Source organism: Loxodonta africana, chromosome 13, assembly GCF_030014295.1.
Source record: "Loxodonta africana isolate mLoxAfr1 chromosome 13, mLoxAfr1.hap2, whole genome shotgun sequence".
NCBI lineage: Eukaryota > Metazoa > Chordata > Mammalia > Proboscidea > Elephantidae > Loxodonta > Loxodonta africana.
The window spans coordinates 75,248,904-75,272,356 of record NC_087354.1 but is presented as its reverse complement, the minus strand read 5'-3'; the positions used below and the strand labels follow the sequence as shown (position 1 = coordinate 75,272,356).

The window sequence follows — 23,453 nt, the reverse complement described above, 5'->3', positions numbered from 1 at the left end:
ATAACTTAATTCATGAGAAGTTTCAACCACACAGAGTTAATATTTGCTTTCTCTCTTTAACTCATGGGAGGAGTTTCAAAATTTCTAACTGAATACTTTAACCAGCATCATAATAGCATTCATTATAAATAATATGCAGCTTTCAAAGAATAAGTCATATTATTTAGAGATAAGGCTTTTCTAATTTTAAAAAGCAATAATTTTTTTATTTAGAGCAAAATATTTTTGCTGTAAGAAAACTGAGATAATACTAAGATGATAATCCGAATCTCTCTACATCTAGCTGTTGTCCTTACCTTTAAAAAAAGAATAACAAACCTAGAAGCATTAACACAACCAATATAAGGCAATGACTATGTTGCTGGCAAGGGATTTCTAGAAAGACTTCTCTCATCATAACCGCTATACAAATGTGAACGTTGAGTATAAGTCTAACCGTGACTTCTCTTAGGACGGTGTAAGAAAGGAAATCAAATGAAAAATCAAACATCTGCAATGAGAAACAAAAAAGAAAAGAGGGAACAACAAAAAAAATTACAATTTCACTGTCTGTACCACAGTGACACCAGCTGGCCAGCCAAGTTATAACAACTGAATAACCTATTGCCTTAATTTTCTATGGGGCCCTGGTAGTACAGTGGTTAATGGCTCAGTTGTTAACCAAAAGGTCGGCTGTTCAAATCCACCAGCTGCTCCTTGGAAACCCTATAGGGTCCATATGAGTTGAAATCGACTCAATGGCAACAGATTTGGTTTGGCTGGCTTTTTACTTCTAAAGTGCATTAAAAAAATCCTAGTGCCGTCGAGTCGATCCCGACTCATAGCGACCCTATAGGACAGAGTAGAACTGCCCCACAAAGTTTCCAAGGAGTGCCTGGTGGATTCGAACTGCCGACCCTTTGGTTAGCAGCCATAGCACTTAACCACTACGCCACCAGGGTTTCCAAAAAAAAGTGCATTATGTAGTTTATATTAAATAAGAGCCATTGTAAGATTTTAAACAACAAATAGCTGTAAGAGGAAGATAGTACATAAGTAAGGTACTTCAGAAAACTCTAGTTCTGTTTCAGTTTTACATATGAAAGCCCTTTACTAATCTATAAAACAGTCTAATCCTAAGTATTACATTTCAATGCTTATTTTCTCTATGAAATTTTATTTATAGTAAAATATATAGTAGAAGTATTCTCTCTACAGTAAAATGTTGAGATCAAACATAGAAAGTACGTCAAACATCAGGTGAATATAAATGTATACCTAATAGAACTTCAGTGTAATTTATTCAAAACAGTCAAAAGATGTTTCTGAAATATTGTTTTCACTCACAGCAAAGGGAGCACAATGCCAATGTTTATTTTCATTAAAGAACATTTAACATGTAACAGACTCTCATGAAGTGTTTATTTTAGTAAGAGGAGATACAAAAAGAAACAATTAAGTTAGACAGATGGAGGGAGGTGAAAGGGGGTACACTGGTAGAAGAGGATTATTGCTTCTACGAAGGAGCCTTGCCCACTGGTATAGTTCACATCCAGTAAGGGAGACCCCCAAGTTAACACCTCCTTTTTTCCTTCTGTACATCCCGATAGAAAGTGAAATAACATTGCAGGGTAATTGCCAATGGAAGAATTTGATATTAACCAACAAATAACCTTACAAAGCATTAAGTTATTGGCTTTCACTGCATAAGCAAAGAACCTGTACTGTGATAGGTTATAGTCTAATTCGCCTCACTGTGATAAATTTTATTTATTCTAAACCAGTTAAAATTTGAAAGGATGAGAAAAAAATTTTTTTCAGTGACATTTCAAGGCAAATATAGGATCTTAACTAAAGACTCACAAACGGGATTAAGGTACAAGGCAACCTTGAAGAAAAGCAACGCTGGAGGTATCAAGGTTAGAGCTAATATGTATTCCAATCTCAATTACTATAGAAACCAAACCAAAGCCGTTGCTGCTGAGTTGATTCCAACTCATAGTGACCCTACAGGACAGAGCAGAACTGCCCCATGGGGTTTCCAAAGAGCAGGTGGTAGATTTGAACTGCTAACCTTTTGGTTAACAGCCGAACTCTTATAGTAAGTAATTAAGATAGTGCAGTATTGTGAATAGACAAAAAGATCAAGAAATGAGAGTCTAAAATAGACTTACACATATATGATCACCTGATTAACAGCAAAAGCCCCCAATGCAGAAAGGATACTCTTCTCAATAAACAGTGCTGGGTGAACTGAATATCCATATAAGAAAAAAATGAACTTTGATTCTCACTTCACACCATACACACCAATCAATTCAAGATGAACCACATACCTAGGTGTGAGAAGTAAAACAATCAACAACAAACTTTTAGAAGAAAACAGAATCTTCACGATATTAAGGTAGGCAAAGATTTCTTAAACAGGGTGCAAAAATCATTAAGTATAAAAGAAAGCATTGATAAACTGAACTTCATTAAAATTAGCACTTTTGTTCATAAAAAGATGTCATTAACAGAGTACAAAAGCAAATCAGATACTGGAAGAAGATATGTACAAGACATATATCCAAACAACTGACTTACATCCAGTATAAAGAGTTCCTATAAATGAATTAGAAAAAGGCACACCATCTACCTGAAAAATAGGCAAGAGACTTGAAAAGACACTTCGCAAAAAAGAATATCCAAATGGTCAGTAAGAATATGAAAAGGTGCTTGACATTAGTCATTAGGGAAATGCATATTAAAACCACAATGAGATGCCATTATGCCTCCATCATAATGGCTAAAATTAAAAGGTGTGACAATTTTCTGGAGTTGGTAAGGATGTGGAATAACTAGAACACTTATTCACTGCTGGTAGGATTGTCACCGAGTCTGAAAACCAAACATGCATATATCCCACAGCCTACCAGACAGAAACAGGTAATCATGTACACCAAAAGACCTGTACAAGAAGGTTATAGTGGCTTTATTTGTAATAGCCATGGGCTGGAAACAACCTAGGTACCCATCAACCAAAGAACAGATACACAAAAATTGTGGTATACACATAATGGAATACTATATTGCAATGAAAAAGAATGAAATACTTATACAAGCAATAATCTGAATCTCAAAGACATAATGTTGAACGAAAGCTAGCCCCCCCCCCAAAAAAAAGTATGTACTATATGATTCCATTTATATGTAGTTCAGGAACAGTCAAATGCAATCTACAGTAGAGTTAGAACAGTAATGGTACTCTGGGAGGTGGGATGTCTAGAGGGGACGTGGTATCTTCTGAGGTCTTAGAAATGTTCTACATCTTGTTCTGGGTGGTAGTTCCATTGAGCTATATGCTTAAGATTTATGGTTGTTACCATATGTAAGCTATATCTCAGTAAAAAAGAACACAGAACACTTAAGGTGGCAAGTGAATTCCCCAAAACTGAATGTAACATTTTGTACATACTGTATTTTTTTTGGACAAAGGTCCTTAGCTTTTATCAGATGATTCATTAGAACACCAACTCCTTGATGGCGGGTATTTTTGTCATTTTTATTCACTGCATTATCCCCAGTGCCTGGCACACAGCAGATACTCAATAAATATTTGCAGAATAAATTTGCTAAAGGAGCTGTTACCAAAAGATGAAGAAATCATTAACTAAAATCTTGGTATAATGAGTATTTGAACTAACAGAAGCTTACACAGTAAATGGTAGACCGCAGTGACGTTGAGTTTCCTTACATGAAGATGCGTCTTAGTGTTTTCAAACACTAGAAAGATGAAAACCTGAAGGGAACATATCCTTTTTTATACTCAAGATTCAAGTCACCTTTATGAGTCCCTCTATATTGGCCCATGGTTGCTGTTCGCTGCCTTCAAGTGGACTTCCGATCATGGCCGTCCCACGCACGAATGAACAAAACACTGCCTGGTCCCGCGCCATTCCCACCATCAGTTGGTTGCATATTGGAACATTATGATCCATAAGGTTTTCATTAGCTATTTTGGGAAGTAGACCACCAGGCCTTTTTTCCTAGTCTTAGTCTGGAAGGTCTGAAACCCGTTCAGCATGACAGCAACATGCTGGCCTCTACTGATAGATTAGTGGCAGGTGTGCATGAGGTGTACTGGCTGGGAATCTAACCTGGGTTTCCCACATGACATAAAAGGCCAGAATTCTACCAATGAATCACCAATGCCTTCACATTGGCCCATAAACAAACAAAAAAACCCACAAACCCATAGTCATCAAGTTGATTCCAACTCATAGAGACCCCACATGTTACAGGGTAGAACTGTTCCATTGGGTTTGCTTGGCTATAATCTTTGTGGAAGTACATCGCCAGGCCCTTCTTCCTTGGTACTACTGGGTGGGTTGGAACTGCCAATCTTTAGGTTAGCACATGATCACAAACTGCCTGCACCAACCAGAGACTTCATATTTTGATCCATGGGTGTTGAAAAACCAAGTTGTTGCTGTTGTTGTTAGGTGCACTTAAAGAAACCTCAAGTCCCTTTCAAAAGACTGCTAAGGCAAAAAATAAATAAAATTCAATGGAATTTTAAAATATAAATTAAAATGACCACACAGTGGGTCTCAACCGGGGTGAGTTTGCTGCCCCGTCCCAAGGGGGAAACATTTGGCAATGTCTGGAGACATTTTTGGTTGTCACACTGGAGAGTGTTACTGGCATCTAGCAGGAAGAGGCCAAGAATGCTGCTAACTATCCTCCAAAGCACAGACTAGCCTCCCACAACACAGGATTATCTGGCCCAAAATGTCAATCGTAACTAAGTTAATAATGTCTATTAAATTAAGGAATTTTATTCTTAAACATAATAAAGTTTTTTAGAAAGTCCTAATGAAACTATAAAATAATTCAAATACCTTTCAACTGCTACTTTCTCAAGAATATAAAGACTATTATCTTTAAAGTTACTTAAAGGTATGCACATGTATCAAATGCCATTAAAAGGGGATGTTTAACATAAATTATCTCCAGAAATAATCATCACTAAGACTGTATTAGGCATATTATTTATCTTATCTCATTTAATATTAATATCCCCAACTAAAGTAAATATGATTCTCATTATAGAGATTAGAAAACAAATACCACAAGAGATGAAATACCTGCCCAGGTTACACAGGTAAAAATGGCAGAGCTGAAATTGAACCCAGATTATCTCCCAACCCACGCTGCTTCCATTAAACGGCACTAAACTTCAATTTCAGTTGAGAAGCAGATAAGAATTAAAAGAACCCCAAATTTCACTTCTCACTAATTATGCCACTTTAGGACATGAATAAGAGAAACCTACCTTATATACTAAGGACATCTGGAAAAGAAATAAGATTTTTAATAGGATATATCTATTTGTCTTATCACATAAAAAAGTAGTTTTATAAAGTTATATGCCAAAGACAGACACATTCCTGTTCTGGTCATAAAACAGAACCACTGATAATAACACCAAAATCTAACTGCTTACTGTCCTGGAGCTTAATCTTGACACATCAGTAACATGGCTGGCCTAGTCATCCCTATGTGATAACAGATTCCCGACGTTTCAGTCAATCTCAGAAAAAATTTTTATTATTTCTATTTATTTTTTAAATTGTATTTTAGAACAAACTAGCTTCTCATTAAACAGTTAGTACACATATTGTTTTATGACATTGGTTAACGACCCCATGACATGTCAACACAACATGTAAACACTCTTTCTTCTCGACCTTGGGTTCCCCATTACCAGCTTTCCTGTCCCCTCCTGCCTTCCGGTCCCTGCCCCTGAGCTGGTATGCCCCGTTAGTCTCATTTTGTTTTATGCGCCTGTCTAATCTTTGGCTGAAGGGTGAACCTCGGGAGTAACTTCATTACTGAGTTAAAAGGATATCTGGGGGCCATACTCTGAGGGTTTTGCCAGTCTGTCGGGCCAGTTAAGTTTGGTCTTTTTTTTGTGAGTTAGAATTTTGTCCTACATTTTTCTCCAGCTCTGTCCAGGACCTTCTACTGTGATCCCTGTCACAGCAGTCAGTGGTGGTAGCTGGGTGCCATCTAGCTGTACTGCACTTAGTCTGGTGGAGGCCATGGTAGATGTGGTCCATTAGTCCTTTGGACTAATCTTTCCCTTGTATCTTTAATTTTCTTCATTTTTCCTTGCCCCCAAAGGGGTGAGACCAGCAGAGTGTTTTAGATGGCCGCTCACAGGTTTTTAAGACCCCAGATACTACTCGCCAAAGTAGAATGTAGAACATTTTCTTTATAAACATGTTATGCCAGTTGAGCTAGATGTTCCCTAAGACCATGGTCCCCACAGCCCTTAGCCCAGCAATTCGGTCTCTCAGGGAGTTTGGATGTGTCTATGGAGCTTCCATGACTTCGACTGTACAAGTTGTGCTGGCTTCCCCGGTATTTATATTAATCTCTGTCCGTTACTTTCACCTCAACATTTAAGAGCTTATCATGATTTTTTGCATTAAGAGAAAGAAAAAATGTTCTTACCCTATTAAAGCCATGTTCATGAGATTCATCAAGCTCTCCATTACTAGTCACTGGAATTTCTGCTGCTGAATTTTTGGGAGATTCTTGAGACATGGTAGACTCCTATAAAATGAAAAACAAAAATAAAGTCATAAATAATATCAAATCACAACATGCAAATACTCGAAAGACTCATATGCATGTTTATGCAATTGTAAACCATAATTTAAGTATTTTTAAAAAATTTTAACCTAATACTTATATGGAAACCCTGGTGGTATAGTGGTTAAGTGCTATGGCTGCTAACCAAAAGGTCAGCAGTTCAAATCCACCAGGCGCTCCTTGGAAACTCTATGGGACAGTTCTACTCTGTCCATAGGGCAGCTATGAGTTGCAGTCGACAGCAACAGGTTTGGTTTTTTTGGTTTAATACTTACACGATAAAAACGATACTAATACAATTAAAAATTCATCTGGCTTTTTAAAACGCACTCAACTTAAATTTCTGGACTGAAAATGAGTTCCGTGTTGTAGAATATCCTTGCCTCTGAAACAGTGCTATGAGGGACTACATGTACCACTACAAAAAACATCACAGAAATCCAAGTTTGGTAACTAAAGGAGTTCTACGTTTCCTGTTTTATATAACGGGCTTCTAGGTCAGTTTTTGTCTAAAGAAGGTCTCCCTGATATAAGAAACATTATTTTTTTAACCTCTATAATAGGAAAATTAAGTTTTACACTCCGGCTTTTGGCTTTACAGTTCTAAAAGTAAAACAATTCTTAAAACCACATTCTTTGATTTCATAACCATGGAAAATGTAAATTTTTTTCAGAAACTAAATATGGTTAATCAATAATAGACCATCAAGAGTGGCATCAGTGAAATGGCGAGGTACGTAGCTCCAAGGGTCTATCCTTCCACAGACATACCGAAAAATTTAGCAGAATCTGTCATGAGCAACACTGTCAGAACTCTGGACAACAGTCAAAGATTTATAGCAATCAAGTGAATGCTAAATGAAGAAAAAGGCAACTTAAAAATTGTAGGGAAGCTCTGCAGCATTTTTTTACTTGCCTTTGTTCAACCCCCCTCCCTGACTTGTCAGTGATCTTGAAGACAGCAGCTGTGTTCCCACTGGGGGACCCTGGTTCCTGGTTCCAGAGGGAGCAGAACAGACCTTATACTTGAAGAATTGTGTTTGTCTGTTTTGACCTGTCTGGGCCTACCTGAAAAGAAACAGGGCATCTGCCAATGTGTCACCTAACTCAGAATTTTATCAGGGCATTTCTTAAAAGCATCTTAAGGCGAATGAACAACCCAATGCTGCCTGCAGCAAAAGATTACAGTTGAACTAAAAATCTGACATAGGGAAAGGCTGGAAGGAAAAGCTGAAGAGTTCTTTCGGGAAATTAGCAAACTGAAAAGTGCCCATGTATCTTGGGGTATTTAGAATGCCACACATGTGCCCAGGGCAGAATGCAAGCTCAGAAAGACCCAAGATGGCCCTAAGCTTTCACCTCTGGCTATTTTTTAGCTTCAGCACAAGAGGGACACAAGAACAGAGTTACAAATGGCCTGACTAAGCACTGAAGGAGTGTCCCAGCATAGAGTCAATCTGCAAAGACAGGGAGAGGTTTTTTTCTCCATCCTCTCCATCCCTTCCTCTTCCTTCCTATTTCACCCCCTCTCTGTTTATCTTTAAAAAAAAAAAAAAAAAAAATTTTTTTTTTCTATTTATCTTTCTTTCCTTCCTCTCCTCTATTTTTTTTTCTCCAGACATTGAAGGAAATCTCTATCAAAACACTAGGTCACACCACCTAACAAAACAGAGACCACAGGGACAACACATGACAGAAAATACAGGCTTTACAAAAATAGTTTAAAAAAAAAAAAAATCACAAAATAAAGTTACAACCCACAGCAAGCAACAAAAAACAAACCCTGAGGAGGGGGAAGAACCTGATGCCCAGAATTACCACATTATAATTTTTTTAATATTCAGTTTTCAACCAAAAATTATAAAGCATGCATGCGAAGAAACAGGTCCATTTACAAAATAAATTAACAGAAACTGTCTGTGAGAAACAGTCATTGGACAAAAACTCTAAATCAACGGTCTTAAATACGCTCAAAGAGCTAAAGGAAATCATAGCTAAAGAAAAACAGGAGAATAATGCTCAAAAGAGACTATCAATAAAGAGTTAAAGATTATAAAAAAGAACTAACAGAAATTCTGCAACTGAAAAATACAATAACTGAAACAGAAAATTCACTACAGGGTTCCAAGTGTGAATTTGGGTAGGCAGCAGAAACAAAAATCAGTGAACTTGAAGATAAGTCTATTAGTCTAAGAACCAGAAAGAGAACAGAATAAAGAAAAATGAAGGAAGCCTAAGAGACCTGTGGGACGCCATTAAGCATAACAATACATGCATAATGAGAGTCCAAAAGGAAAGGAGAGAAAAGGGCAGAATGTTTGAATAAAGAGTGGCTGTAAACTTTCCAAATCCGATGAAAGACATGAACACAAAAAGTGCAACAAACTTCAAGAAGGATAAATTCAAAGAAATCCACAATAAGACACATTATAATAAAATTGTCAAAAGCCAAAGACAGAATCTTCAAAGCATCAAATTAAGAAACTTCAGAGTAAACAAATTAAAGAACTTATTCCTTTTGTCAGAGAGAACAGAGGCCCCCTCTCCCCTCCTGTTTTTTAACCAGTAGTGGTTTCAAAGTGTTTTATCCTCCTCCTCTCTCTCACACACACAAAGATATTCACTAGAATAAAGGCCTTGACAGCAATATGTTAAAAACTGAGTTAGTACCTAACAATGTATGTTCTATTTAATGCTCAGACCTGAATCTTGCTACCATCCCTGGTACCTCATTACACTGAATCACAAACCCAGATTGAACTAAAATAAATGAATGAACAAGTGAATGAATAAATGAGTGTGTGTGTATGTGTGTAACCTACAGACCTGAATCTGCTGCCAAGAACTTTAAGAGGTTCTCTGATTTTCTCTGGAAGAACTTTTTCTAAAAGAGATTACAACAACTAGATACAGTTATCACATCTAGCTCAAGCATTACTCTTTTTTAAGAGGTCAAGGAAAGGTGAAAGGCCAAGAAAAACTTTTCAAAGAAAAAAACTGCACTATATTTTTATAATTTTTATCAGGGAATTATTACAGGCTGGGTTGTGTCACTGAAAGAAAGCATTAAATGCAAATAGGTTTGTGGACTAGCATCTATTTGTATGAAACATAAAAAGGCTTATTAAAATGTAAGAATATACACTGGATGACAACAACACTTTTCATATTGTACGTTTGTGTATCATTTAGTATATGAGATAGAAGACACCACTGTCAAGTGTATGGGGGTATGATTAAAATAATCTGCTCAACACTATGTCTCATTTTTATGCAAATAAAGCATGTGTTAAGTGTATTTTTTGCCAACTGCAAAAAATCTCCCACGAAGTATGTTTGTAAGCATGCTATGCTAATTTTTTTTATATGTTCTATTAAAAAATTAGCATAGTGCCCTTACAAACAGACTTCATGGTGGGAGGGGATGAATGGCAAGAAAATGTATAACACACACGTTATTCGCATAAAAATATGGTATAGACCAGCAATTCTCAAACTTTTTACTCTCAGGACTCCTTCACATTCTTAAAAATCATTAAGTATTCCACAGAGTTTTTGTTTAGGAAGGTTATATATCTATTAATATTTACTGTTCTTCAAATAAATGCTGAGAATCAAAAAAAATTTATTAACCCAGTTTAAGAAAAATTGTAAATCTATGCCTGTTAACAAAATAACAGTTTTTATCAGAATAAGTATTTTCTACAACAGTAAAAAGAGTGGCATGGTTTTAAAGTTTTTGCAAATTGCTTTAATGTTTGTCTTTATAAGAAGATAGTTGGCTTCTCATATCAGCTTCTGCATTCATTCTGTTGTAATATGTTGTTTTGGTAGAAGTGTATGAAGAAAATCTGACTTTATATGGTTGTTGTCTTTTCAGATAAATGTGAATAATCTACTTTGCTACTATACCAAAACTTGACAAGTAGTAGTTTCTTAAATCAAGCAAGCAGAAAGTCTAAAACTGAAAGTTACAATTTTTCAAAACAGCAACAAAAATCACTGGATGGACTTAACAGCCAAATGGAAATGACAGAGGAAGGAATAAATAGGCCTAAACTAAATTAACAGGAACTATCCAAGGTAAAAAACAGAGACAAAGAAGATGGGGAGGGGTGGGAGAGAAGAGCCTCAGGGACATGTTAGATGTTATCAAATGGTCCAACATATGTGCAAGTGAAACACCAAAAGTAGACGAGAGAAAAAATAGTACAGAAAAAGTATCTGAAAAACACAATTATCAAAAATTTCCCAAATTTGATCAAAGACTGAAATACACAGATACAAGATACTCAGTGAACACCAGGCAGATATAAATGCAAAGAAATACATGCCAACGCACATCTTAGTCAAACTTTTTAAAGCCAAAGATAAAGGATTCATCTTGTAAAGAGCGAGAGAAAAACAATATATTATTTTCAAGGAAAAAGAATCCAATTAATGGCTGACTTTTCATCATAAATTATAATGGCCAAAAGTGCCGAAAGAAGAAAACTACCCACCCACAATTGTGTATGTAGTGAAAATATCCTTCAAAAACTGATATTTTTAAAATACTTGACTGATACTTATAAAATACTGTTGTGAACTGCTTTTTTTCTACCTCCTAGTTCATTGCACAGTACCTGGGGTCTTAAAAGCTTAGAAGCAGCCATCTAAGGGACAACAATTGGTCTCTATTCACTTAGAGCAACAGAGGAAGAAGGAGAGTCAGGAATAGGAAGAGGAAACAGAATGTGTGGCTAACTGCCTCCATGAACAACTGTCTCATTTGCAATGCGACCAGAACTGCATGGTGCCTGACTACCATTATTGAACATTTTGATCAGAGTTGATACTATAGATGAATCCTTATCAAAAGGGGGAAAAATGTAGAACACATTTTCATATTCTCATGGAATCTGGACTTTCTGGAGCCACAGGAGCTCAAAAATTAATTGCCCTGAAATAATCTTTAAACCTTAAACTAATAATATCCCTTGAAGTCATCTAAATATTCCCCTGAAACCAAACACTAGTTTAGCTTAACTAGTAAAGAATATTTGCCTTGAGCATTCTACTCTCTTAAGATCTATCTAAATGGGTTCAAACTGAGAACTTCAACTTAAAAGGTTAGACAGGAAACTTAGGGGTCAGTGAGTTTATGTTAATGGAAGAGGGGCAATACAGAAAAGGAGAGAATGGCTGTACAACGAAGAATATAATCAATGTCTATGAACTGCACAGGTAAAAATTGTTGAATTGGTGCATGTTCTGTTGTGTATATTCTCAACAATAACAAATTAAAATTTAAAAAAGATAAGAGCAAAAATCAGTGAGAGCAATAACAGCAAAACTGGCTTTATCCTTCAAAAGTTTAAGCTCATGAGAAACAAAGACAAGGTCATGAGCTGTGGCAGATAAAATGAAGCTTGAGATAAACGACAGTTAAACGCAATACATGATCCTGGATTAGACCCCAAACCAGGAAAAAAAAAAAAAAAATCTATAGAGGACATTACTGGAATAACTGGGACAACTGTGGATTAAATAGTATTGTAACATTATACTCCCTGATTTTGATAAATATACTGATATTATGTAAGAAAAAATTCCTGTCCTTAGGAATAAAAAAGATGTCTGCAAATCACTTTCGAATGGTTAAAAAAAAAATTTATAGGGAGAAGAAAAGTTAAATAGGACAAAATGTAAAAATTGGTGAATCTGGGTAAAGAGTTAAAAGAGGTTTCTGTATGAAATTTTATCAAAAGTTTCAAAAAATAAAAACAAAAAAGGAGGCTAGAAAAGTATGCAGGAGCTTATCATGCTGAGCTTTACAATGCCAGGCTAAGAAGTGTAGCCGTCATCCTGAAGGGGTGAGGAGAAAGCAGCACAAGAATCTCATCAACTTATTTTAGAGAACAGTATGGAGGGAGATTAGGTTGAAAGGAAAGAAGGAACGACTGGAGGTAGAAAATCTATGTAGGAGGCTATTTTACAGTCCAGGTAAGAAAAAATAAAGTTCTAAATTAAGGTAGTGGGAATGGAAAACAGGTGGACTCAAGAGATCTTTAAGACCCAGAAGAAGGAGACTTGCAGAGTGAATGGACTGTGGGGGATGAAAAATGAAGAGGAATCTAGGATGATCCCATGCCCCTGAAACTCCAATTTCTGGCTTGGGAAGATGAAAGTGCCACTCACCACAGTGGGAAAAGCAGGAGGTGATCTGGCTTGGAAAGGTAAGAGAATGAGCTCAGTTTTAGACATTCTGAATTTGAGAACATTTGTGGAGCATCCACGTCTACATTAAATTAAGAATTTCAAAGTTCGGGTCTACTGTGTTCTCAATGAGAGGATACAGATGGCATGAACTGACAGAATGACAAGAGAAGGAGGCAAAGAGAAGCACCCTATAACACATGATGAAGACAAACAAAAAAGCCATACTCATTGCCGTTGAGTCAATTCTGACTCACAGCGACCCTACAGGACAGAGTAGAACTGCCCCATAGGGTTTCAAGGAACAGCTGGCGGATTTGAACTGTTGATGCAGACACAGTAAACTGCAACAATGAAATTATGTATTGTTCTGGTTATGACCTTCAGTAGGAAACAACGTTCTGAAAATAAGAAGTATGATGACAGAACTCTGCTTCCTACTTAAAAAGCAACAACCAAATCATGTCCTTTTCCTTTTCTTCCCAGTTAACCCCAAGCACATTCTAAGTCCCCAGTTACGTTTGAGGAGAAGATCAAAGCTGAGCAGATACTGTGTCTGCAACACTGCGTTACGTGCTAACAGAAAAAGTATATTTTACAGCAGTTGTTTTCTCTACTCACATGTAGTTGAATGCCTATTAAGGGTGGTTTTTCTTTATTCACATGTAGTAGACTGCATATTAGAAACAGACTTAGCCTGGTAATGTAAAGAGAACTGCGAAAGCAAAAAAATGGGCAAGAAACTGACCTGAATGAAGAGTTAATACATTCTAAGGGGGAAAAAAGTGAAAGCTGTATACTAGCTGTTTTCAATGGGTCAAAGTTGAGAATAAATTAACATGGTGTACATCCAATAAAGATTTATGGTTAGTGCTTCATGCCTAACACAGGAAGTTCTGGAATGCTTTATTCCTATATAGCAATGATTCTCAACCATAGCTGTACCTTAGAACCACGTGGAGGGCTTTAAAAACTAACACCCCACAAAAATCATGATTTAATGATGAGGCCCTAGCAAAAACACAGTTTTTGAGGCTCAAATTAAGTGATGCCAATTTGCAGCCAGAGTTGAGCACCACGTCTAGAAGCATTCCCTAGGCATGTTCACACTGCACACTGTGTCACACGCAGTAAGGTTCTTCGGTTTTAACTCAGGAGTCTCCTGTCTTCTGCCAGAATCCATCAAACAGTAACAGGGTAACTTAGTAGCTTGTAAGAAGTGGTAAAATCAAATGCCAGACTCAACAATGATTACCTCAACAGATGTAGGAAAACCATCTGGCAAAATTTAACCCTCATTAATGATTTTTAAAATAAAACTCTCAGCATACTAAGAAAAAAAAGAAATTTCCTCAACCTGATAAACTGTTTCTACAAAAAACTTAACAGCTAATATCACACATAATGATGAGTGACTAAATTATTTCACCCTAAATTCAGAAACAAGGCAAGAATGTCCACTCATCCCACTTCTATTCAACCTTGTACTAAGGTCCTATCCTGTACAATCAGGCAAGGAGGGAGGAAAAAAAAAGCATATAAATTAGTAAGAAAGAAGCAAAAATGACTTTATTTATAGATACATGATTATTTATGAAGAAAATCAAAATAAATCTATAAAAATGCTACTAATATAAGGTTTAGGCATGTCACAGGATACAAGGTCAATATACAAAAACCACTTATATTTCTAAATAGTAGCAACAAACAATTAGAAAATGAAATTAAAAAAAAAAAAAACTACTTAAACCTCAAACCAAAAATATCCTCTTAAGTCTTTTTAAAACCAAACACTAGTTTAGCTTAACTAGAAAAGAATGTCTGCCTTCAGTATTACGCTCTTTTAAAATCTATCTAAATGGGATCAAATCGACAGCAGTAACTTGAAAGATTAGATAGGGACCTTAGACGGGCAGTGAGTTTATGTTCATGGGGGATGAACAACTCAGAAAAAGAGGGTGAGAATGGTTGCAGAACTCGAAGTATGTAATCAATGTCATTGAATTGTACATGTAGAAACTGTTGAATTGGTGTTTGTTTTGCTGTGTATATTTTAAACAACACAAAATAAAATAAATTACTAAAAAATACTGTTTACAGTAATATCAATAAACATGAAATTCTTAGGGATAAGATATTTTTAAGTAAATGTAAAGTGTATGACCTGTACACTGGGAACTACAACACAATGCTCACAGAATTTAAAGAACACCAAGATAAATGGAGAGATACCACAGTTATGAGTAGGAAGACTCAATATTGTTAGGATGCCAATTCTCCCCAAATAAATGCAATTACAATCAAAATCAAAGCAGGTTTTTTTTTTTTTTGTAGAAATTCACCAGTTCATTCCAAAATATATATATGAAAATGCAAAATAATTTTTAAAATTCAGAGCAAAGTTAGTTAACTTACAACTTGATTTCAAGATTAACTACAAAGCTACAGTAATTGAAACAGTGTGATATTGCCTCCCCCCTTGAGAAAAGGGAAAGAGAGTACAAAAGAGAAATTTCAGAAATATTGATTGGTCAACTGATTTCCAATGAAGGTGTCAAAGTAAGACATTGTGGAAAGCATAGTCTTTAATCAAGTAGTACTGGAACAACTGGATATCTATCTGGGAAAAAATGTACTTTTAACATTAAGTCAAACCATACACAATAATTAACTCAAAAGGATCATAAATCTAAACACAAAGCTAACACTGTAAAGCTTCTAGAAGACTGAGGAGAAAATTGCTTATAACCTTGGGATGGGCAAAGATTTTTTAGAAGGGACACAAAAAACACAGGCCATAAAAGAAAAAAAATAATAAAGTGGATTTCATCGTAATTAAAATTTCTGCTCTCCAAAAACAACATTTAAAAAATGGAAAGACAAGCCACAAGTAACACATTTGTCCCTCGGTATCCACAGAGGATGGGTTCCAGGATCCCCCCCAGATACCAAAACCCGCAGATTCTCAAGTCCCTTATATCAAGGATGGGTTCCAGGATCCCCCCCAGATACCAAAACCCGCAGATTCTCAAGTCCCTTATATCAAATGGCATAGTACCTGCATATAATCTATGCACATGATCCTGTAGACTTTAAATCATCTCTAGATTACTTATAATACCTAATACAACGTAAACGCTATGTAAATAATTGTTTCCTCACAACCGAAGACTTGCTCTGGAAGACAGCCTTTCTCTTCTCTGAGTTTCTTGAGCTCTTTTGGGAGCGCTGATGCACCCTGGACATCAGTCGATGCCGATTCGCCCATGACCTTGAAGTTCTTGAGGCTGCATCACTTTACAAAGCTAGCCAGCCACCCCTTACTAGCCTGGAACTCCTCCCTTCCTCACTCTCCTCAACCCCCTCACACTTAAAGGATTGCTTTGACCAATTCATTGTTTTCTAGGAGCCATTTTCTTACAGAAACAAAGGGGGCACAGAAGTAGCGAATGAAGGAGAGATGTGAGGTGAACAATGCTCAAGGAAAGAGTGCTGGAGAGAGACTGAAGATTTGTGAAATGGCAGGAGGCTACAACAGGGTATGCCTACACATCACTTCATTTGTGTAGATTTAGCATAGTGCTCGATGCACGGCAAATTCAAGTTATACCTTTTGGAACTCTTTTTTTTTTTTTAGTATTTTCCATCCATAGTTAGTTGCATCTGCGGATCTGGAATGTGCAGAAACAGAGTGCCGACTATATATGCCATATATGTCTCTGACAAATGACTGATACTCAATTTATATATTCTTTATATATACATATATATATATATATATATAAATAACTCTTACGATTCATTAAGAAGACAAACAACCCAAATAAAAACATTGCCACAATTTTCACAGACACTTCACAAAAGAAAATAAATGAATGGTTAGTAAGCACATGAAATGATGCACTAGTCATCAAGAACATGCAAATTAAAACTACAATGAGACAGCAATACGCATCCACTAGAATGGTTAAAGTTAGACTGATATTACCAACTATTGTTGAAGAGCAGCTGTAATTCACATACATTGCTACTGGGAATGTAAAAGAGTACTTCAACCTAAGCTAACACAAACAGAGGTAGAAAATCTAAACAGGCCCATAACAAGAGACTGAAGATGTCGTCGAAAAACTCCCAACAACAAAAAAAGCCCCCAGACCAGAAAGCCTCACCGGGGAATTTTACCAAAGTTTCAGGAAGAGTTGATGACACTAATTCTACTCAAACTCTTCCAAAACTTTTTCTGTGAAGGCAGCATTACCCTGATACCAAAATCAGGTAAAGTTATCACAGAACAGAAAATTACAGACCAATACCCCTCATGAATATATAGTAGATACAAAAATTCTCAAGAAAATTCTAGCGAATAGAATTCAACAACACAGTAAGAAAATCATACCAAGAATGCAAGGGTTGTTCAGCATTAGAAAATCAATGTAATTCACCACATAAAGGAAAAGAACCAGATGATTATCGCAATTGATACAGAAAAGGCATTTGATAAAATAACACCTTTTTCTGATAAAAATTCTCAGCAAAATAAGAGTAGAAGGGAAATTTCTCCACATAAATAATGGCATATATTTAAAACCAACAGTCAACATTATTCTCAATGGATAAAGACCAAGAGCCTTCCCCTTGAAAATGGAAATAAGAAGGATGCCTATTATTATCAGTCTTATTCAATATTGTACTGGAAGTCCTAGTCAGAGAAATACGGCAAAAAAGAGAAATAAAGAGCATCCAAATCAGAAAAGAAGTAAAACTATTCCTATTCAGATAACATGATCCTATACATAGAAAATCCCAGAGATCCCACTGGAAAGTTGCTAGGTCTAATGGAAGAATTCAGCAAAGGTACAGGGTACAAGATCAACACACAGAAATCAGCTGGGTTCCTCTAAGCTAATGAGAACTCCAAAAAGGAAATCAAGAAAACAATACCATTTATAATAGCCCCAAAATAATACCTAGGAATAAACCTAACCAGGGATGTGAAAGACCTTTACCATGAAAACTATAAAATATTACCACAAGAGACAAAGAGACTTACATAAATGGAAAAACATCCCATGCTCATGGATTGGTAGACTTAACATGGTGAAAATGTCAATACTACCCAAAGCAATCTATAGATAAATGTAATCCCGATCCAATGCCAACGTTCTTTAAAGAAATGGAAAAACTAATCACCAACTTCTCATGGGAAGAAAAGGGGCCTCAAATAGCCAAAGCAATACTGAAGAACAAAGTAGGAGGCCTTATGCTCCCTGACTTCAAAACATACTATACAGCCATAGTAATTAAATTGGCTTGGTACTGGTTTGGTTCAATGATAGACACATAGAGCCATAGAATAGAACTGAAAACCCAGAAATAAATCCATTCGTCTATGAACAACTGACTTTTGACAAAGGGTCAAAGTCCATTCAGTGGGGAAAAAAACAGTCTCTAACAAATTATGTTGGCAAAATGGAACATTCATTTGCAGAAAAACGAAACAGAATTCATATCTCACACCATACACAAAAACTAACTCAAAATGGATCAAAGACCTAAATGTTAAAGCTAAAACTATAAAGCTCCTGGAAGACAGGGACCTAATTTTATTAAAAAACGGATTATCAAACAACTACATATACATAAAGAGCAGCAGACAAATAAATGGACCTAATAAAAATTAAATACTATGCTCATCAAAAGAGTGAAAAGACAACCTACAGGTTGGGAAAAAATCTTGGGAACAACATATCCGATAAGGGTCTAATTTCTAAAATATATAGAAAACCTCAACAACTCAAGAACAAAAACACAAGCAGTTGCCTGAAAAGGGAGGTGGGGTAGGGGAGGGCTAACTTAAGGAGCGTAGGAATCTCTGAAGTGATGAAAATAATCTGTATCTTTATGGTGATCACAGTTTCCCAACTAGGAGTTATTTATCTGTATTGAATATTACTTGTCAAAACTCACTGAATTATATACTTAAAGTGAGTGAATTTTCACACTAGCCCAGGCGGCAAGGATGAGGAGACAAGAGGGGACAGGAAAACTGGTAACTGAGAACCCAAGGTCAAGAAGGCGAGAGTGTTGACACGTCCTGGGGTTGGCAACCAATGTTGCAGTGTAATGGACTGCTTTTTGTGTGGCCTTTCCAGCCACAGTCTTTTAACTCCTGCCCAGGTGATTGAGTAGGATTGTGTGATAGGGTAATTGTGGCCAACCAAGGCGACTGGTCAGTTTTATCATTCCATGGGGCTTGAAATGAGCCACCCCAGAGGCAGGAAAGTGAAGAATCCAACCACCACAAGGAAGAACAGCCAGGAGCCAGAATGTCCTTTGGACTTGGGATGCCTGTGTTGAGAAACACCTGGAACCAGGAGACAGAAAGAGAGAAATATAACACTGAAGGCAGAAGACCAGGCAGCAGAAAATGGCATAGTGGGCTTACCCACCCACAAAGCAAGAAAGGTGAATGCCTTCGGGCAGAGGCTGAGGGCCAGGAAGAGGCATGTCTGCAAGCACAGCTGGGAAAAGGCTGTCCTGATGGAAGAACTGTATTCTTTAGTATTCCTGAGCCTGAATTGTAACCTGTTACTTCCCTAATAAACCCCACAACCGTTGAGTATTGTCTGTGAGTTCTCTGTGACCACTGCAGTGAATGATCAAACTCAGCAGAGAAGTAGAGATTGCTGTGGGAGGGATGCTTGGTGTCAGAATTGGTAAAGATGGCAGAGAGAGAAGGCATGTCTGACCTCTGCCTCATAGTGTTGAGCTGCTGATCTTGGTTCTCCTTTCCCCTTGTGAAGACAGAGGAGATCAGACACTGCCCCTATACCATTTTTGCAGTTGGTGTCAGAAGCAGGATTCTTTGCAATGGCTCCAAACTCATGAGAGCATGGAACTTTGTAAGAGAAAGAACAAAGGGGCTTGGGAAGTGAAACTTTTGATTCTTAGATGGTTACCTTGGTTGTTGTTACCTGTAACAGCTGAAAAACCACAGTTGAAGTGGCCTGGGGCCAAAGCCAGACCAGATAAGCAGGATGACTGATAGGGGGCCAGGGTCTACTGGTTCCACCCAGCCAGAGGCCCAGGGCCATGTGCATATGAATGTGAAGATAGTTAAGGTGTGAAGAAGAAAAGACAAAACTGGAATGTTTTAAAAGGTTATGCATTTAGAATTATGTGTTTGATTGAATGTACTATGGATATTGAATGCTTCTCCTACCTACTGTTGTAAAGCAGACCTGAATGTACCATAGAAATGAATATTAAGTATTAGAGACTACAGAGGGCGTGTAACTCCCCCTTCAGCGAATACCTGATTGGATATGCTAAAAGGGGATCTAGAAGTTACCCTAGGGAAACACAGGCTGTTTCAATACAGTAGCCCTGTGTAAAGAGTGGGGGCTTGCTTAGGTTGAAAGCCTGAGCCCCACCCAGATTTGCATTTGAAAAGACATGCAGAACCACCCCGAACTGCTGAGAGAATGGAAGATTTGCATTTGAAGGCAAGGCAAAAAAAAAAAAAAAAAAAAAAAACCCATTGCCCTAGAGTCAATTTCGACTCATAGTGACCCTATAGGACAGAGTAGAACTGCCCGATACGGTTTCCAAGAAGCACCGGGTGGATTTGAACTGCCGATCTTTTGGTTTACAGCTGTAGCTCTTAACCACTATGGCACCGGGGTTTCCACTGGTTTGATAAAACAAAACTAAACCCACTGCTGTCCAGTCGATTCTGACTCAAAGCAACCCTTTAGGACAGAGTAGAACTGCCCCATAGAGTTTCCAAGGACTGCCTGGTGGATTCGAACTGCCAACCTTTTTGGTTAGCAGCCATAGCACTTAACCACTACACTACCAGGGTTTCCAACTGGTTTGATAGAGACAGGCAATTTAAACATTGGCTGTCCAAAATGGGAGGAGATAAAGGCATGAAGTGGCTGGCTTACACACTTTCATAGGTGTACTTATACTCAAAATGAAGGGGACAAAGGAGGATCCTCACTGAATAGACTCCTCTTCTGATGAGTCTAGGAAAGAGAGGGTGGAGGAAGATGTTGATAAGAATTACATGATTCAGCTGTGACTGCTGCCTGTTAACAAGGTTAATTGTGACTGTAAAAACTGTAATTGTAGAAGCTGTAACTGTGAGTGAACTAAGAGAAAGGCACTGCTGGACTGGAGTACAGTGGCCAAACCTAAAGTCCCTTAAAGGTTTTGCTATACTGATATCTTGTGAGGCTTACAGCAAGGGAATAATCTTTTCTCAGTTAAATTTTATCAGAGGTCAGAAAGTGTAAAAACGAGATGACTTCTGGAGAACCTGACCAGATCAGATAGAAACCCACAGCATACCTGAATGGCTGGTTCCTGAGTAAACTCACCTTTTGGACTCTGGCCTATTGAAGGACTAATTGTTAATAACTATTTTGGACTGGTAAAATGATTGGGCAAGGGATGCTATTATCCAAATATAAAAGAACCATGGCAAGAAAAGTCAGAGGGTGGTCTGCAGTGTAGTGGGCTGCTCTTTGTGTGGCCTTTCTAGCCATGTCCTGTAACTCCCACCCAGGTGGCTGGGTGGGACTGTGTGATATGGTAATTATGGCCCACCAAAGGAACTGTTCAGTTTCATCATTCTGCTGGGCCTGAAATGAGTCACCCCAGAGGTGAGGAAAAGAAAAATTTGACCACCACCAAGAAAGAACAGCCAAGATCCAGAATGTCCTTTAAACCCAGGATTCCTACACTGAGAAGCTCCTGGAACATGAGGTGCAGAGAAAGAGAGATGTAACACTGAAGGGAGCAAGACCCGGCAGCAGGAGATGACATAGTGGGCTTCCCCGCCCACAAAGCAAGAAAGCTGAGTGCTTTTGGGAAGAGACTGAGGGCCAGGGAGAGGAGTGCCTGCAAGCACGGATGGGAAAAGGCTGTCCTGATAGAGAACCCGTATTCTTGAGTGTCCCTGAGCCTTAATTGTAACCTGTTACTTTCCTAATAAACCCCATTGTGACTACTGTCTGTGAGTCTGTGGGTTACTGCAATGAATTATTGAACCCAGCAAAGAGGTAGAGACTGCTGTAGTAGGTATGATTGGTGGCAGAATTGTTAAAGATGGCAGACAAAGAAGACATGTCTGACCTCTGCCTCATAGGAATCAGCCTTTAGCTGTTGATCTTGGTTCTCCTTCCCCCTTGTGAACAGAAAGGAGGTCAGACACTGCCCCCACACCATGTTTACAAATGTCACAAACTAATATATGTATTTATTGTTAAACGAGAAACTAATTTGCTCTGTAAACCTTCACCTAAAGCACAATAGAAAAAGAAAAAACTCTGATGAAAAAAAATCAAAGACGACTAAATATAAATTGAGAGATATTCTGTGGAAAAAAAAAAAGTAGGTGAATTTTACTGTATGCAAATTTTACCTAAATTATTATTTCTTTAAAGGTAAAATTTCATTTGATCATGTATAATGGCAGGTAACCTGTTTTTCCTGCAAGTGCAAAATCCAACCACAAAGAGACCACACCAGTGTGGTGGGGAGAAATACGTCCCTGATCATAGTGCCCATCTACAAGGAGGGACTGACTTTCTGCTCTGTAACACAGCAGCAAAAGAATTTTGGCAATGTTCAACACACATCCCCCAAGCCCCACCCTCCCAAACTGGATCAATAGTTTCTCACTATAAAAACTGTTGCACAGCCTTAAGTGTCATTTACAGATACATATTCCAATTTGTTTGATCCAGAGTGTGAAAATCACAAGCATTACCACTGAGATAACAGTGAAAGAATGGTGAGTATGTAAAGAATGGCAGAGGAGGTGGGACCAAGATGGGAGAGTAGTCAGGTACTTCCGGTGAACCCTCTTACAACAAAGACCTGAAAAAACAAATGAAACAATTATATTTATGACAAGCTAGGAGCCCTGAACATCAAAGGCAAAGTCAGAAAACAGACTGAGCAGCAGGGGGAGGAAGAGATGGTTCAGAAGCAGAGAGGAGCTGCCGGACCTGAATCGCTGGGAGTCCTCAGGCACCATCCTCAGGAGCGACTGCGGCAGGCTGGTGGTAGCATTTGGCCACAGTTTCCGCAGGGAGAAAGAGCCAACCGTACAGCTTACTCACACCTCCGGAACCAGAGAAGAACAGCACTTTCGGCAAAAGCTACGTGTTTGCATGTATTTTACCATGCCCCCAGCTCCCAAGACTCTCAATTTCCCTGGGCCCGAGATAGGTCCTGCTGCACACCCTGAGCCATTCTCCTGGCCTTGGAGAAGGAATAAATTCACAACAGGGGGAAAAGATAATCTGTCAGCTCCACTAACCCCGGGAGCTCAGGACAGAAGTGGCTCCCCTCCAGGTACAAATGGTCCATGAACTTTGAATGCCTTTCCCCCCGCATGAACCTGTGTGGGCCTCTTTCAAAGGTGAAAATAATCAAGCTAGCTCACTCAAACAACCTATTTGGGCTTATCAAAACAAAACAAAACAAGAAGCTAGGATACAGTAAGCTAGTATAAACTAATACAATAACTTATAGATGGCTCCAGGACAACAGCCAATATCAAATCACATTAAGAAACAGACCATGATAGCTTCAACAAGCTCTCAAAACAAAAAATTCAG

General features: G+C 37.8%; 1 protein-coding gene across 8 annotated transcripts in view; it reads right to left on the bottom strand.

The window, feature by feature from the left end:
* ARFIP1 (ADP ribosylation factor interacting protein 1) overlaps nucleotides 1–23,453 on the bottom strand; it is a 204,122-nt gene that overhangs the window by 126,598 nt on the left and 54,071 nt on the right. For 5 of the 8 annotated variants that reach the window (XM_064267583.1, XM_023557115.2, XM_023557119.2 and 2 more), the window contains 2 exons: nucleotides 6,481–6,582; nucleotides 5,297–5,314 (listed from right to left, as the gene is read on the bottom strand). In XM_064267583.1, coding sequence (XP_064123653.1) covers nucleotides 5,297–5,314; nucleotides 6,481–6,582 — 120 coding nt within the window. The remainder of the gene's footprint in view (nucleotides 1–5,296; nucleotides 5,315–6,480; nucleotides 6,583–23,453) is intronic. The other 3 variants (XM_010597195.3, XM_010597197.3, XM_064267584.1) reach the window with 1 other exon arrangement.